At 42.4% G+C, this 15,288-nt stretch overlaps 1 protein-coding gene and 1 pseudogene across 2 annotated transcripts in view; both read right to left on the reverse strand.

Annotated features, from left to right (window-relative positions):
• LOC115005828 (sodium channel protein type 4 subunit alpha B-like) overlaps window positions 1–10,322 on the reverse strand; it is a 41,631-nt gene extending 31,309 nt beyond the window's left edge. Inside the window, exons 1-11 of one of the 2 annotated variants that reach the window (XM_029427793.1) lie at window positions 10,153–10,284; window positions 9,875–10,012; window positions 8,953–9,071; window positions 8,752–8,841; window positions 7,966–8,094; window positions 7,676–7,767; window positions 6,889–7,158; window positions 2,710–2,773; window positions 2,487–2,628; window positions 1,824–2,024; window positions 1,665–1,752 (exon numbers count right to left, since the gene is read on the reverse strand). In XM_029427793.1, coding sequence (XP_029283653.1) covers window positions 1,665–1,752; window positions 1,824–2,024; window positions 2,487–2,628; window positions 2,710–2,773; window positions 6,889–7,158; window positions 7,676–7,767; window positions 7,966–8,094; window positions 8,752–8,841; window positions 8,953–9,071; window positions 9,875–10,012; window positions 10,153–10,284 — 1,465 coding nt within the window. Of the gene's footprint in view, window positions 1–1,664; window positions 1,753–1,823; window positions 2,025–2,486; window positions 2,629–2,709; window positions 2,774–6,888; window positions 7,159–7,675; window positions 7,768–7,965; window positions 8,095–8,751; window positions 8,842–8,952; window positions 9,072–9,874; window positions 10,013–10,152 lie in introns of both variants that reach the window. The other variant, XM_029427795.1, reaches the window with a different exon arrangement.
• Window positions 10,323–13,235: 2,913 nt separating this feature from the next.
• LOC115005829 (sodium channel protein type 4 subunit alpha B-like) lies at window positions 13,236–15,167 on the reverse strand (annotated as a pseudogene).
• Between the last annotated feature and the right edge of the window lie 121 nt (window positions 15,168–15,288).

Consider the following 15,288-nt stretch of genomic DNA (forward strand, 5'->3'; position numbering starts at 1 on the left):
TTAGACGATGAGATTGTTGAAGTTAGTTGGTTAAGGTTGATTGGAGTAAAACAGTCTAGATATATTTCAGGAGTTACAGTCATTACCAATTGAGGGCAGGAGGAGATTAATTTTGTCTTCAATAATTATAATTTTATGGTTAAAGAAGCTCATGAAGTCGTCACTACTGAGAGATATAGGAACAGAAGGCTCTGTAGAGCTGTGGCTCTCTGTCAGCCTCAGTGCTGAAAAGAAACCTGGAGTTCTTATTTTCTTCTATTAATGAAGAGTAATCAGCTGCTCTGGCATTACGGAGAGCCTTCTTATACGTTTTAAGATGATCTAACCAGACTAAACAAGATTCTTCCAATTTAGTGGAACGCCATTTACTTTCAACATTTCTCGACTTTGGTTTTAGTTTGGCAGATTTGTAAATTAAGCCTATGGAGCTTTCTTTTTCTGTTTTATGATCTTCTTTAGAGGAGCGACAGAGTTGAGTGTTATTTGCAGTGAGGCTGCAGCGCTGCTATCAACAAGATGATTAATTTGGGAGGGACTAAAGTTAGCATTGGAGTCCTCCATTATATTGATATTGAGTCCTGGTATTGAATTAAGTGCTGATGGATTCACTTCCTTAAATTTAGTCACAGCACTTTCAGATAAACATCGAGCGTAGGATATTTTGCCTACTGGCTTGTAGTCCAGTAACAGGACTTCAAAAGTTATTAAAAAATGTTCTGATAAAAGAGGATTATGTGGACACCCTGATAAACTTTCAGTTTCAACACCACATCCCAGAACAAGGTCCAGAGTGTGGTTTAAACAGTGAGTTGGTTCATGTACACTCTGACTGAACCCAATTGAATCTAATATTGAGATAAATGCATTATTAAGGCTGTCACTATCAACATCCACATGAATATTAAAGTCATCTACAATAATTACTTTATCTGTTTTAAGGACTAAACTTGATAAAAATTCTGAGAATTCAGATAGAAATTGAATATGAAGTCTCATAATAATCCTGTAATCAGTAATAATAATTAAAAACGTAACATGGATGCCTGAACTCTGACCGTTCGATTGACACTTAATTTGAGCCAATCGGAGCTTCCATGCGCTATCTACAGCCATCAAGAGCCAATGAGTGTCAACTTCATAAGGAGGTGCCAGCCCTATTCTTTTGCCAGCAGCAGCTCTGTCTCCTGATGACTGGCGTATCGTGTAACCAATGAAACGCTGAACATTAAGATGAAACTGCTCGAAATATCCCGTTTTTACCGTGGATGGTCACAAAATTGTACATATCGATCAGCTGATTTCAAATATTGCAACAGCTGTTCATGGGCTTTTGATGATGTGATGTTGTTCATGATGGATATATTGTTTATTGTTTATTTTGGATTATTATTGAGACTTCATAGGTGAGTTGGCTCAAAGTTATGGTTTTGATTGTGAGTTTGCTTGCTAGTGTGAGATGCCTATTGTACTTGCTGTTGTGATTGTGATCTCAAAACCGTTTTGCTCACTAAATAGGTGGCATTGCGTAACAACTCCATCATGGCGGACTGTACACAACAAAGGGGAAGATACAACCTCTCTGAAAATTATACAACCCGTTATGTGGTTAACCCGGTAATCTTTCTAAAGTCTTAATACATTTCACTGTGTTTCTGTGTGTATACCTTCCATGGCGGTGTGTTCTTGCTCGTGGCTCTTTATTCCCGCAGATGAATCCTGTTCCTCTGAGAGTGCCGCCCTGCAGGCCGCCTGCTGTAACAACAACCAGAGTAAAAGCTGAGCTGTGAGTTCAGAGTCGGATGAAATATTTTTCTGTGTCAGACCTCAGCCTCTCTCTTCTTCAGTAGCTCAAGGATCTGAGCGTACTCCTCCTCCTTCTGTTTGTTCTCCGCCATTGTGGTCGCATTCTGCTCCGCGTACGCCATCGCCACCACCGCCAGGATGAGGTTAATGAGGTAGAAGGAGCCGAGGAAGATGACGACCACGAAGAAGATCATGTAGGTTTTACCTGCAGCTCGCAGCGTCTGCAGACAGACAGGCAGGTGAGATATAGACAGGTAAAAAACAGGCAGGTGAGACAGGTGAAAGACAGACAGGTGAGAAACACAGACAGACAGATTAGAAACAGGCAGATGAGACAAGTGAGAGACAGGCAGAAGAGAGACAGACAGGTAAGAGACACACAGACATTTGAAAGACAGACAGGTGAGAAACAGACAGACAGACAGGTAAAAGACAGGCAGGTGAGAAACAGACAGGAGAGAGACAGACAGGTGAGAGACAGGCAGGTAAGAGACAGGCAGGGGAGACATACAGGAGAGAGACAGACAGACTGACAGGAGAGAGACAGACCGGTTAGAGACAGACAGGTAAGAGACAGGCAGGGGAGAGACATACAGGAGAGAGACAGACAGACTGACAGGAGAGAGACAGACCGGTTAGAGACATACAGGAGAGAGACAGAAAGGTGGGAGACAGGTACTGACCAGATGGAAAAGATTTTCCCAGAAATCCTGGGTCATGAGTCTGAACAGAGACAGGAAAGCCCACCCAAAAGAGTCGTAGCTAGTGTATCCATAGTTTGGGTTTCTTCCTGCCTTCAGACACACATATCCCTCCGGACAGACCCTGAACACACCATCTTCATTATCACCATCATCAGTATATTTATATCTATTTAATATTGAAGAGGCAGGGCGGGGAACGTACCCGGCATCAGAGGTGTTTCCACACAGCAGAGCATCGAGCTGACCGGGCAAGAAGTAGTAGTTCTCTATCAGACAGACAGACAGGTAAAGAAAGAGACAGGTAGAGAGACCGTCAGACAGACAGGTGGCAAGACAGACAGACAGGTAAACACACAGACAGGTGGCAAGACAGACAGACAGAAAGACAGATAGACAGACAGGTAGACAGATAGACAGACAGGTAGATAGACAGAGAGTCAGACAGGTAGACAGGCAGACAGGTAGAGAGAGTATTATTACATGTAAATCACAACCATCTGTTTACCACTGTTGGTGGTGAACAGTCCCACAAAGCAGCTGGTAAAGTTTTACAAAGCAAAATAAGCCAATCACAATGTGTTCTCAAACTTTTGTGTACTCACTAAAATGCTCCTGTTGTGTTTCAGCCAAATTTGGATGACCTGGTTGATGTTAAACAGTAAAAAAAAACCTGAGAATCTCTGCGTTATCTTTGATCAGGAAATGTCCTTTAACTCCCACATAAAACAAATTTCTACTTTATTTCATCTACGTAACATTTCAACAATAATGTACATCCTGTCTCAAAACGATGCAGAAAAACGCGTCCATGTATTTGTTACTTCTTGGCTGGATTATTGTAATTCCTTATTATCAGTCTGTTCCAACGAATTACTTAAGACTCTTCATTTTATCCGGAATTCTGTGGCACGTGTACTGACAAGAAGTTGGAAACAAGATCAGATTACTCTTTTAAAATTTTAAATCCTTCTCCTGACCTACAAAGCCACAGAGGGTGTCGTATGCTGTACAGTCTGTAAAACCCACTGAGACAAATGTATAATTTGTGATATTGGGCTAACACTCCGGACGCTAACGTGGACCTACCATGATTCACCACAGTGAGAGTGGACAGGGACGCTAAACACAGTGACAAGTGTAAAGGAGGAGGATTCGCACTGTTTATTAACAACAGATCGGTAACCCTAACCCTAACCCTCGGGAGTTTTCGCACGCCATTGTTGTTTGTGTTTACATCCCTCCACGTGCACACGCAGAGACCGCATGTGACGTCATTCACTCTACTATCGCTAGGCTGCAAACCCAACACCCAGAAGCTTCCATTGCCATATCAGGAGACTTTAATCATGTAACTCTAGACTCCACACTACCAGACTTTCATCAGTTTGTAAGCTGCCCCACCAGGAAGAACAGGACATTAGACCTCCTGTATGCTAATGTAAAGGATTCTTACACGGCCATCTCCCTTCCCCCACTGGGGAAGTCTGATCATAATCTAGTGCACTGACATCACACATGATGAAGACCATGGAGCGGCTGTTGCTCCATCACCTCAGACCCCAGGTCCACTAGGCACAAGATCCTCTTCAGTTCGCAGTTCGAAGGTGAGCGTGGATGACTCCATTCTCTATCTGTTACATAGGGCTTACTCTCATCTGGACAAGGGGAGTGGTGCGGTGAGAATGTAGTTCTTTGATTTCTCCAGCGCCTTTAACACCATCCAGCTCCTACTCCTGAGAGATAAACTAACAGAGATGAGGGTAGACTCACATCTGGTGAGATGGACTACCTCACAGAGAGACCACAGTATGTCAGGCTGAAAGGCTGCACGTCCGACACTGTGGTAAGCAGCACTGGAGAGCCACAGGGGACGGTACTCTCCCCTGTTTTGCTCACCATCTACACCTCTGACTTCCAGCACAACTCTGAGCTCTGCCACATGCAGAAATACTTAGATGACACTGTGATCGTCCGCTGTGTCAGGAATGGACAAGAGGGGGAGTACAGGAACCTGGTGGAGGACTTTGTGAGGCGGTCCAAGTCGAACCATCTGCAGCTGAACACCTCCAAGACCAAGGAGATGGTGGTGGACTTCCGGAGGATCCTGCAACCGGTGTCCATCGAGGGGGTCGACGTGGAGGTGGTCAGTACCTATAAATATCTAGGGCTGCAGTTGGACGACAAGCTGGACTGGACTGCAAACATGGACACTATTCATAAGAAAGGGCAGAGTTGGATGTACTTTCCGAGAAGGCTGGGGTCCTTCAAAATCTGCAAAAAACTGCTGTTGACGTTCTACCAATCTGTGGTGTCCAGCGCTCTCTTCTATGCTGTGGTGTGTTGGGGAGGTAGCAGCAAGAAGAGGGATGCTGGGAGGCTGGACAGACTGGTGAAGAGAGCTGGCTCTGTAGTGGGCACAGAGCTGGACTCCTTAGTGACAGTAGCAGAGAGAAGGACCCTTCATAAACTGTCATCCATCCTGGACAACGCCCACCACCCTCTGCACAGCACATTCACCCGGCAGAGGAGCGTGTTCAGTGGCAGACTGCTGTCCCTGTCCTGCTCCACAGACAGGCTCAATAATTCTTTTGTCCCCCTGGCCATAAGACTGTACAACTCCTCTTGGTGATGGCAGGGGGATTCAGATTTAATTCAATTTCAAATCAATTCAATTTCAAATCATAACAGCCTGTACTTTTATTTTCACTTTGTATTTATAACAGTTTTATTGTATTTCTAACACTTATCACTTTATTTGACTTTTTATTTTATTTTAAGTCTTATTTGTAATGCCGGGAGGGGGGGGGGGGGGGGTAGATGGGTAATGTTGTATGTCATGTTTTAAGCTACTGGATGCCTGAATTTCCCTCGGGATAAATAAAGTATCTATCAATCTATCAATCTCTCAATCAATCTATCTATCTATCTATCTATCTATCTATCTATCTATCTATCTATCTTTCTATCTATCTATCTATCTATCTATCTAGCTATCTAGCTATCTATCTATCTATCATAAATACATTTGATTTGATTTAATGGTCAAGCTCCAGTTTATTTTAAAGATCTCATAGTACCTTATAAACCAACTAGAGCATTGCGCTCCCAGACTGCAGGGTTACTTGTAGTTCCTAGAGTCTCTAAGAGTACAATGGGAGCCAGAGCCTTCAGCTATCAAGCTCCTCTCCAGTGTAACCAGCTTCCCGTTTGTATTCGGGAGGCAGACACCCTCTCCACATTTAAGAGCAGGCTAAAGACTTTCCTTTTTGATAAAGCTTATAGTTAGGGCTGGCTCAGGTTTGCTTTAAACCAGCCCCTAGTTATGCTGCTATAGGCTTTAACTGCACGGGGAACATATTGTATGTTCACACTGGACGTGAAGCAAGATTTTGCCATGGTGTCTGGGTTCATAGCATCATCAGTGGATTTCACCGAGCTGTGTTCACTGTCAGCAAGACAGTCACACATCGTCTGAATTAGTCTTGTTTACTACAGCCGGATGAACCCAAAATTACCAGATTTTGCTGTGATTTAATTGCAATAAACATATCAAAAGGATACATAAATAAATACATAATAATACTGATTAGTAAAAAGTCTGAATTTATGCTTTGTGAGGTCTGTCCGCAAGACGACAAGCAAACAACTTTTAAAATGCTTGTTTTCTGAATGGATCCCAGCTAAGCTAACATTGTAGCTCCATTAACACTCAGAATAACATCATCTGGGCATAAATACAGCAGCAACTTTATTGTTTATACCACCAACAGTCTGGGGTTTATACATTTAGAAACATTTTGTCCGGTCTCTGTACAGATACGAGGTACAAGGTGTACCTGGGTGCTAATGGCTAACTGCTACTGTTTTCTTTGGTTTCTGATCCAACAACATCAGTTCATCAGTGACGACAGGAGGAGAATATCAACGCTTATCAACTTTTTGAACACAGCTTCGAACAAATGTATGGCTCAATTGAAATTTTTAAACTCTTAACTTTTAATACTCAAATGATTACTAACTTAGCAGGCCAAAGAGATAACTTTCATATCTCCCCGGAGATATGGTGTCTCTGGAAGCTTTCTGACATGCTCTTTCATATATGTTTACATTATCATTTGTGTCACATGGGTTGTCTATGTTGCAATTTTGTTATGTTCTTTATTCTGTACACATGACATCTATTACAGTCTGATTGTCGTGGGAGAGGACAGTTTTCCCAGGTAATGTGTTTTTTTGGGAAGTTTTTCCTTGTGCAGTGCGAGGGTGTGAGGACAGATGGTGTCGTAAGCTGTACGGTCTGTAAAGCTCCCTGAGACTAACGCGTAGTTTGTGATATTGGGCTGTATAAATAAAATGTGATTGTTAGTATAAATATTTGTACCTGAGTTGTTGATGTACTCATAGTAATCGAAGTCACTTCCTGTATAGTTGTCATGAGTGTCGTTGCCACGGTAACTGGTGTGGAGATCGATGTCAGATGTATTGTTGCTAGGCAACAGTGGTGGTATCAGGACACATTTCTGCCGCAGGTTTCCCATGAAGAGTTGTAGACCAATCAGAGCGAAGACGCTGAGGCAGAACACGGTCAGGATCATGACGTCAGCCAGCTTCTTTACCGATTGGATGAGAGCTCCAACGATCGTCTTCAGACCTGACCAATCAGAGTCAACTGTGAGTCACACTGTCACACACACTGTAACACACAGACACACTCACACTGAAACACACACTCACACACACTGTAACACACAGACACACACACATTGTAACACACACATTGTAACCCACACAATGTAACACAGACACACACTGTAACACACACTCACACACACACAGACACACACACTGTAACACTTACACACACACACACACACACACACTGTAACACAAACACACACATTGTAACACACACACATACACACACTCACACTGTAACACACACGCACACACTCTAACACACACACACACACACTCACACACTGTAACACACACTCACACACTGTAACACACACACTCACACACTGTAACACACACTGTAACACACAGACACACACTCACACACTGTAACACAAACACACAAATTGTAACACGCACATACACACACGCACACTGTAACATACATGCACACTGTAACACACACACACACACTGTAACACACCCAAACACACCTGGGATCACAGTGATGGTCTTCAGTGCTCGGAGAACTCTGAACGTCCTCAACACAGAAACATTTCCCAGATCTACGAACTCTGTGAGGTACCTGCAGCACACACACACACACATTTCCACATATATAAATATTACTATGTATTTTTGTATATTACTGTGTATTACAGTATGTATTACTGTGTATTGTTGTGTATTACCGTGTACTACGGTGTGTATTGTGTTTTACTGTGTGTATTATTGTGTATAACTGTGTGTATCACTGTGTGTATTGTGTATTATTGTGTATTACGCCATGCTGATGACCATGAAGTCCAGCCAGTTCCACGGGTCCTTAAGGAAGGTGAAGCTTCCCACACAGAATCCTCTGGAGACGACTTTCACTGCGGCTTCACACGTATAGATGAATGTAAACACGTATCTGTCCAACGACAGAAAACATCAAAAACATCAAAGACAAAAAACTTTTCTATGTTTCCTGAACTCCTGTCAGCGCCTCGACAGGCCAAATACATATTGAGCATCCTGAATATCATTTACTCTCAGCCGGAGCTGAAACAATAAAGTTATCTAACTTTATATTTATTTAATATAACTATAAAGTTAGATATTATTTTGATCACACCTCCGGCCCCTCCGTCTATTGTTCTGTATTAGTGTGCATTATTGTGTATAAAGTGTGTAATATTATGTGTATAAAATGTTCATTAGTGTGCAATAATGTGTATCATTTCTCAATCTTAAACTGTACTATCATTAAAGGCATAAAAAGCCCAATTTTTTTTATTTATAATTGTTACAGGTAATTTAGCAGACGCTCTTATCCAGAGCGACTTACAGAGTACTAACTACAGGGACATTCTCCCTGGAGCAACTCAGAGTTACCTTGTTCAGGCTAAATATCCTGTAATGTAACTCACAACCATCTGGTGTTGTATTTGGAAGCCGTAACACTAGACCATCACCACAATTATATAATATTAAGTGTGTATTTGTGTGTATTATGCATATAAAGTGTGTATTAGTGTGTAATAGGGTGTATTACTGTGTATAAAGTGTGTATTGTGTGTTAACTCACTCCACAGTCTTGCTCCATGCCGGAGGATCGCTCAACGTCATGAACGCACAGTTGGCCAGAATTGTCAACATGATAAACAAACTGAATAAAGTTTTTGGTTTTAAGGAAAAAAATAACATCATCAGCTGATCGTTCATTAATAACCTGCAGATCCAAGCTGGCCAATCATGGAGCAGTACAGTGTGACATCATAAAGGATATGAGTGGATGAGGATCCTGATTGCGGCGTTCCTCAGACGGCTGAACGGACTCAGCAGGTAACACGCCGGCTCAGCGTTAAACCTGTAGATGATGTTTCCTTTACCGAGCACGATGAACGTCTGCAGAGAGACAGACGGGTCAAAGAGACATACAGGTCAGAGAGGCAGATGGGTCAGAGAGACAGAGGGGTCAGAGAAACAGACGGTCAGAGAGACAGACGGGTCAGAGAGACAGATAGGTCAGAGAGGCAGACAAGGTCAGAGACAGATGGGTCAGAGAGGCAGACAAGGTCAGAGACAGATGGGTCAGAGCAGCAGACAGGTCAGAGAGACAGACGAGTTAGAGAGACAGACAGGTCAGTGTTGAACCTGTCGATGATGTTTCCTTTACCTAGCACGTTGAACGACAAATACGTCTGTATGTTCATTTGAAATAAATATGAGTGCTGTGTGTGGAAATCTTAACGCAGTTTCTTGTGTTATTATTTATCTAAAGTCCTTTGATAACCACGTTGTACTATGTTTAGCTGCCCAATCCGCTCTCTGATGCAACTGCAACCCACTTCCCCTTCATCACTTCTGACCTCACTTCTGACTTCTTCATCGCCTCTAAATCTGGGACCCACTTTGCAAATCATGATAGAAAAAAATATTTTAGAATTAGGACTCAATTGAGAAGACACTCCAATCTTAAGCAAGCATTTTTTCTTTCCATCACAAATACATTCAGCATTGGTCTTTTTTTAAATTATTTTTATTTTACTTGTTTATTGATAACACATTTTACTACATACTGTATGTAACAACAGTAATTTTTTGGAGAAACCTCGCCTGATTGGCTGTGACTGCAGCCTCAGATTTAGTCTCTGATGTGAAGCTGACAATAAATGATTGATTTGGTGATTGCTTAGAGACACAGAGACCTTCTGTGATTGGTAGAAGGGATCTAGCTCCTCCAAAGGGGTGTTGAGAAACTCGGGGGGCGGGTCTCCATAGATGAATGGGAGGGGCTTCCCGGCCTCCAGGTCACTGGCAGGTTTAGGAAGATCTTCCTCTGCTACCTGTCAATCAGAGAGAGGGACAGCTAATCAGAGAGACAGCCAATCAGAGAGAGTGACAGCTAACCAGAGACAGACAGCCAATCAGAAAGACATATATATTATGTGTCCAGTGTATTGATGATATTATTATTATTTTGGACCTCAATGTTCTTCTCCTTCCTCCTCTGTTGCTCCTTCTCCTCAACTTCCTGTCGTCGTTGGATTTCCTCTAGCGACTTGGGCCTGAAGCGTCTGAAGACCTCCGAACCAACAGGGGGCAGCAGCGGAGCCATCCTGCATCATACAGTGCCGCCGTCTCCGAGCAACCACCTCCTGCAGGAAGAGCATGAGTTACATTAACCTGATGCAGAGACAGGTTACCTGGCAACAAATCAACAAACACATGAAGAAAACAAACAAACAACAACCAATCCGAAGGGCTTTCCACTGATGAGCTAAATGAACCTCTGTGATTAGCTGCTGCACCTCCTGCATCATCACCCTGAGCACTTGCTTTGTTTCTATTGGCTGATAGAAACCTGGGCCGTATACTACAGAGTGATTTCAACATACCCAGGATATCTTAGTTATCTGGCTTCACTAACCCAGGATATCTTATAACTAAGCATTGTCCCCTCGGTGAGTGAACTCGGGGTTTCTCAGTCTGACTCTGAGCGCGGGTCACATTAAAGGGGTTTGCAGCGTCTGACCAATCACAAACAGGGACAGGTGTCAACAGAACTTCATATTTACAAATGAAGAGAAAACTATAATATTAGACAAATAGGAAGAAGTTAAATACATATTCCAGAGCCAAATGTAGCAAGTACAGCTTGTAATTAAAATTCCTGTCTGTATATGTGTAAATTAACCGGTTTATTATACCACTGCCCATCTAAGATAAGATCTGACTATAATTACATTTGTATATTCTGTTAAATGAACGTGTTGTCTAGATGTATTCTTATGGGGAAATTATGACATGACACAGATAAGAAAATATGTTTTATATATTATATATATATATATACATACTCTCTGGGAACCATCACCTTATCGTGGTGGAGAGGTTTGTGTGTCCCTATGAACCTGAGAGCTGTGTTGTCTGGAGCCTAGTGCTCCTGGTAGGGTCTCCCAAGGCAAATTGGTCTCAGGTGAGGGGCCAGACTAAGAATGGTTCAAAAACGACTTCATGAAAGAAAGGGAAAGGAAAGGAGAGACCCTGCCTGGAGAAAGCCAGGCCCGGAGGGCCCGACAGCGAGCGCCTGGTGGCCGGGTTTGCCACGGAGCCCGGTCGGGCACAGCCCGAAGAAGCTACGTGGTGCCTCCCATCCATCTATCCTGTGGGCCTACCACTCATGGGAAAAACCGCTGGGGTCGGGTGCGCTGTCACACGGGTGGCAGTGATGGTCAGGGACCTCGACGGACCAGACCCGGGCAGCAGAGGCTGGCTCTGGGGACGTGGAACGTCACCTCTCTGTAGGGGAAGGAGCTGGAACTAGTGCGGGAGGTGGATCGCTACCAGTTGGATCTGGTGGGGCTTACCTCCACGCACAGTCTTGGCTCTGGAACCGTACTCCTGGATAGGGGTTGGACTGTATTCTTCTCCGGAGTTGCCCAATTAAACAGTTTTATTGTATTTCTAACACTTATCACTTATTTGACTTTTTATTTTTTTTAAGTCTATTTGTAATGCCGGGAGGGGGGGGGGGGGGTAGATGGGTAATGTTGTATGTCATGTTTTAAGTACTGGATGCCTGAATTTCCCTCGGGATAAATAAAGTATCTATCAATCTATCAATTCTCAATCAATCTATCTATCTATCTATCTATCTATCATCTATCTATCTATCTATCTATCTATCTATCATCTATCTTTATATCTAGCTATCTAGCTATCTATCTATCATATAAATACATTGATTTGATTTAATGGTCAAGCTCCAGTTTATTTTAAAGATCTCATAGTACCTTATAAACCAACTAGAGCATTGCGCTCCAGACTGCAGGGTTACTTGTAGTTTCTAGAGTCTCTAAGAGTACAATGGGAGCCAGAGCCTTCAGCTATCAAGCTCCTCTCCAGTGTAACCAGCTTCCCGTTTGTATTCGGGAGGCAGACACCCTCTCCACATTTAAGAGCAGGCTAAAGACTTTCCTTTTTGATAAAGCTTATAGTTAGGGCTGGCTCAGGTTTGCTTTAAACCAGCCCCTAGTTATGCTGCTATAGGCTTTAACTGCCGGGGAACATATTGTATGTTCACACTGGACGTGAAGCAAGATTTTGCCATGGTGTCTGGGTTCATAGCATCATCAGTGGATTTCACCGAGCTGTGTTCACTGTCAGCAAGACAGTCACACATCGTCTGAATTAGTCTTGTTTACTACAGCCGGATGAACCCAAAATTACCAGATTGCTGTGATTTAATTGCAATAAACATATCAAAAGGATACATAAATAAATACATAATAATACTGATTAGTAAAAAGTCTGAATTTATGCTTTGTGAGGTCTGTCCGCAAGACGACAAGCAAACAACTTTTAATGCTTGTTTTCTGAATGGATCCCAGCTAAGCTAACATTGGTAGCTCCATTAACACTCAGAATAACATCATCTGGGCATAAATACAGCAGCAACTTTATTGTTTATACCACCAACAGTCTGGGGTTTATACATTTAGAAACATTTTGTCCGGTTCTGTACAGATACGAGGTACAAGGTGTACCTGGGGGCTAATGGCTAACTGCTACTGTTTTCTTTGGTTTTGATCCAACACATCAGTTCATCAGTGACGACAGGAGGAGAATATCAACGCTTATCAACTTTTTGAACACAGCTTCGAACAAATGTATGGCTCAATTGAAATTTTAAACTCTTAACTTTTAATACTCAAATGATTACTAACTTAGCAGGCCAAAGAGATAACTTTCATATCTCCCGGAGATATGGTGTCTCTGGAAGCTTTCTGACATGCTCTTTCATATGTTTACATTATCATTGTGTGTCACATGGGTTGTCTATGTTGCAATTTTGTTATGTTCTTTATTCTGTACACATGACATCTATTACAGTCTGATTGTCGTGGGAGAGGACAGTTTTCCAGGTAATGTGTTTTTTTGGGAAGTTTTTCCTTGTGCAGTGCGAGGGTGTGAGGACAGATGGTGTCGTAAGCTGTACGGTCTGTAAAGCTCCCTGAGACTAACGCGTAGTTTGTGATATTGGGCTGTATAAATAAAATGTGATTGTTAGTATAAATATTTGACCTGAGTTGTTGATGTACTCATAGTAATCGAAGTCACTTCCTGTATAGTTGTCATGAGTGTCGTTGCCACGGTAACTGGTGTGGAGGCGATGTCAGATGTATTGTTGCTAGGCAACAGTGGTGGTATCAGGACACATTTCTGCCGCAGGTTTCCCATGAAGAGTTGTAGACCAATCAGAGCGAAGACGCGGCAGAACACGGTCAGGATCATGACGTCAGCCAGCTTCTTTACGATTGGATGAGAGCTCCAACGATCGTCTTCAGACCTGACCAATCAGAGTCAACTGTGAGTCACACTGTCACACACACTGTAACACACAGACACACTCACACTGAAACACACACTCACACACACTGTAACACACAGACACACACACATTGTAACACACACATTGTAACCCACACAATGTAAACAGACACACACTGTAACACACCACTCACCACACACAAGACCACACACTGTAACACTTACACACACACACACACACACACTGTAACACAAACACACACATTGTAACACACACACATACACACACTCACACTGTAACACACACGCACACACTTAACACACACACACACACACTCACACACTGTAACACACACTCACACACTGTAACACACACACTCACACACTGTAACACACACTGTAACACACAGACCACACATCACACTGTAACACAAAACACAAATGTAACACGCACATACACACACGCACACTACATACATGCACACTGTAACACACACACACACACTGTAACACACCCAAACACACCTGGGATCACAGTGATGGTCTTCAGTGTCGGAGAACTCTGAACGTCCTCAACACAGAAAAATTTCCCAGATCTACGAACTCTGTGAGGTACCTGCAGCACACACAAACACACATTTCCACCTATATAAATATTACTATGTTTTTGTATATTACTGTGTATTACAGTATGTATTACTGTGTATTGTTGTGTATTACGTGTACACGGTGTGTATTGTGTTTTACGTGTGTATTATTGTGTATAACTGTGTGTATCACTGTGTGTATTGTGTATATTGTATTACGCCATGCTGATGACCATGAGTCCAGCCAGTTCCACGGGTCCTTAGGAAGGTGAAGCTTCCCACACAGAATCCTCTGGAGACGACTTTCACTGCGGCTTCACACGTATAGATGAATGTAAACACGTATCTGTCCAACGACAGAAAACATCAAAAACATCAAAGACAAAAAACTTTTCTATGTTTCCTGAACTCCTGTCAGCGCCTCGACAGGCCAAATACATATTGAGCATCCTGAATATCATTTACTCTCAGCCGGAGCTGAAACAATAAAGTTATCTAACTTTATATTTATTTAATATAACTATAAAGTTAGATATTATTTGATCCACACCTCGGCCCCTCCGTCTATTGTTCTGTATTAGTGTGCATTATGGTTATAAAGTGTGTAATATTATGTGTATAAAATGTTCATTAGTGTGCAATAATGTGTATCATTTCTCAATCTTAAACTGTACTATCATTAAAGGCATAAAAAGCCCAATTTTTTTATTTATAATTGTTCAGGTAATTTAGCGACGCTCTTATCCAGAGCGACTTACAGAGTACTAACTACAGGGACATTCTCCCTGGAGCAACTCAGAGTACCTTGTTCAGGCTAAATATCCGTAATGTAACTCACAACCATCTGGTGTTGTATTTGGAAGCCGTAAAACTAGACCATCACCACAATTATATAATATTAAGTGTGTATGTGTGTGTATTATGCATATAAAGTGTGTATTAGTGTGTAATAGGGTGTATTACTGTGTATAAAGTGTGTATTGTGTGTTAACTCACTCCACAGTCTTGCTCCATGCCGGAGGATCGCTCAACGTCATGAACGCACAGTTGGCCAGAATTGTCAACATGATAAACAAACTGAATAAAGTTTTTGGTTTTAAGGGAAAAAATAACATCATCAGCTGATCGTTCATTAATAACCTGCAGATCCAAGCTGGCCAACATGGAGCAGTACAGTGTGACATCATAAAGGATATGAGTGG

Source organism: Cottoperca gobio, unplaced genomic scaffold (genome assembly GCF_900634415.1).
Source record: "Cottoperca gobio unplaced genomic scaffold, fCotGob3.1 fCotGob3_377arrow_ctg1, whole genome shotgun sequence".
NCBI lineage: Eukaryota > Metazoa > Chordata > Actinopteri > Perciformes > Bovichtidae > Cottoperca > Cottoperca gobio.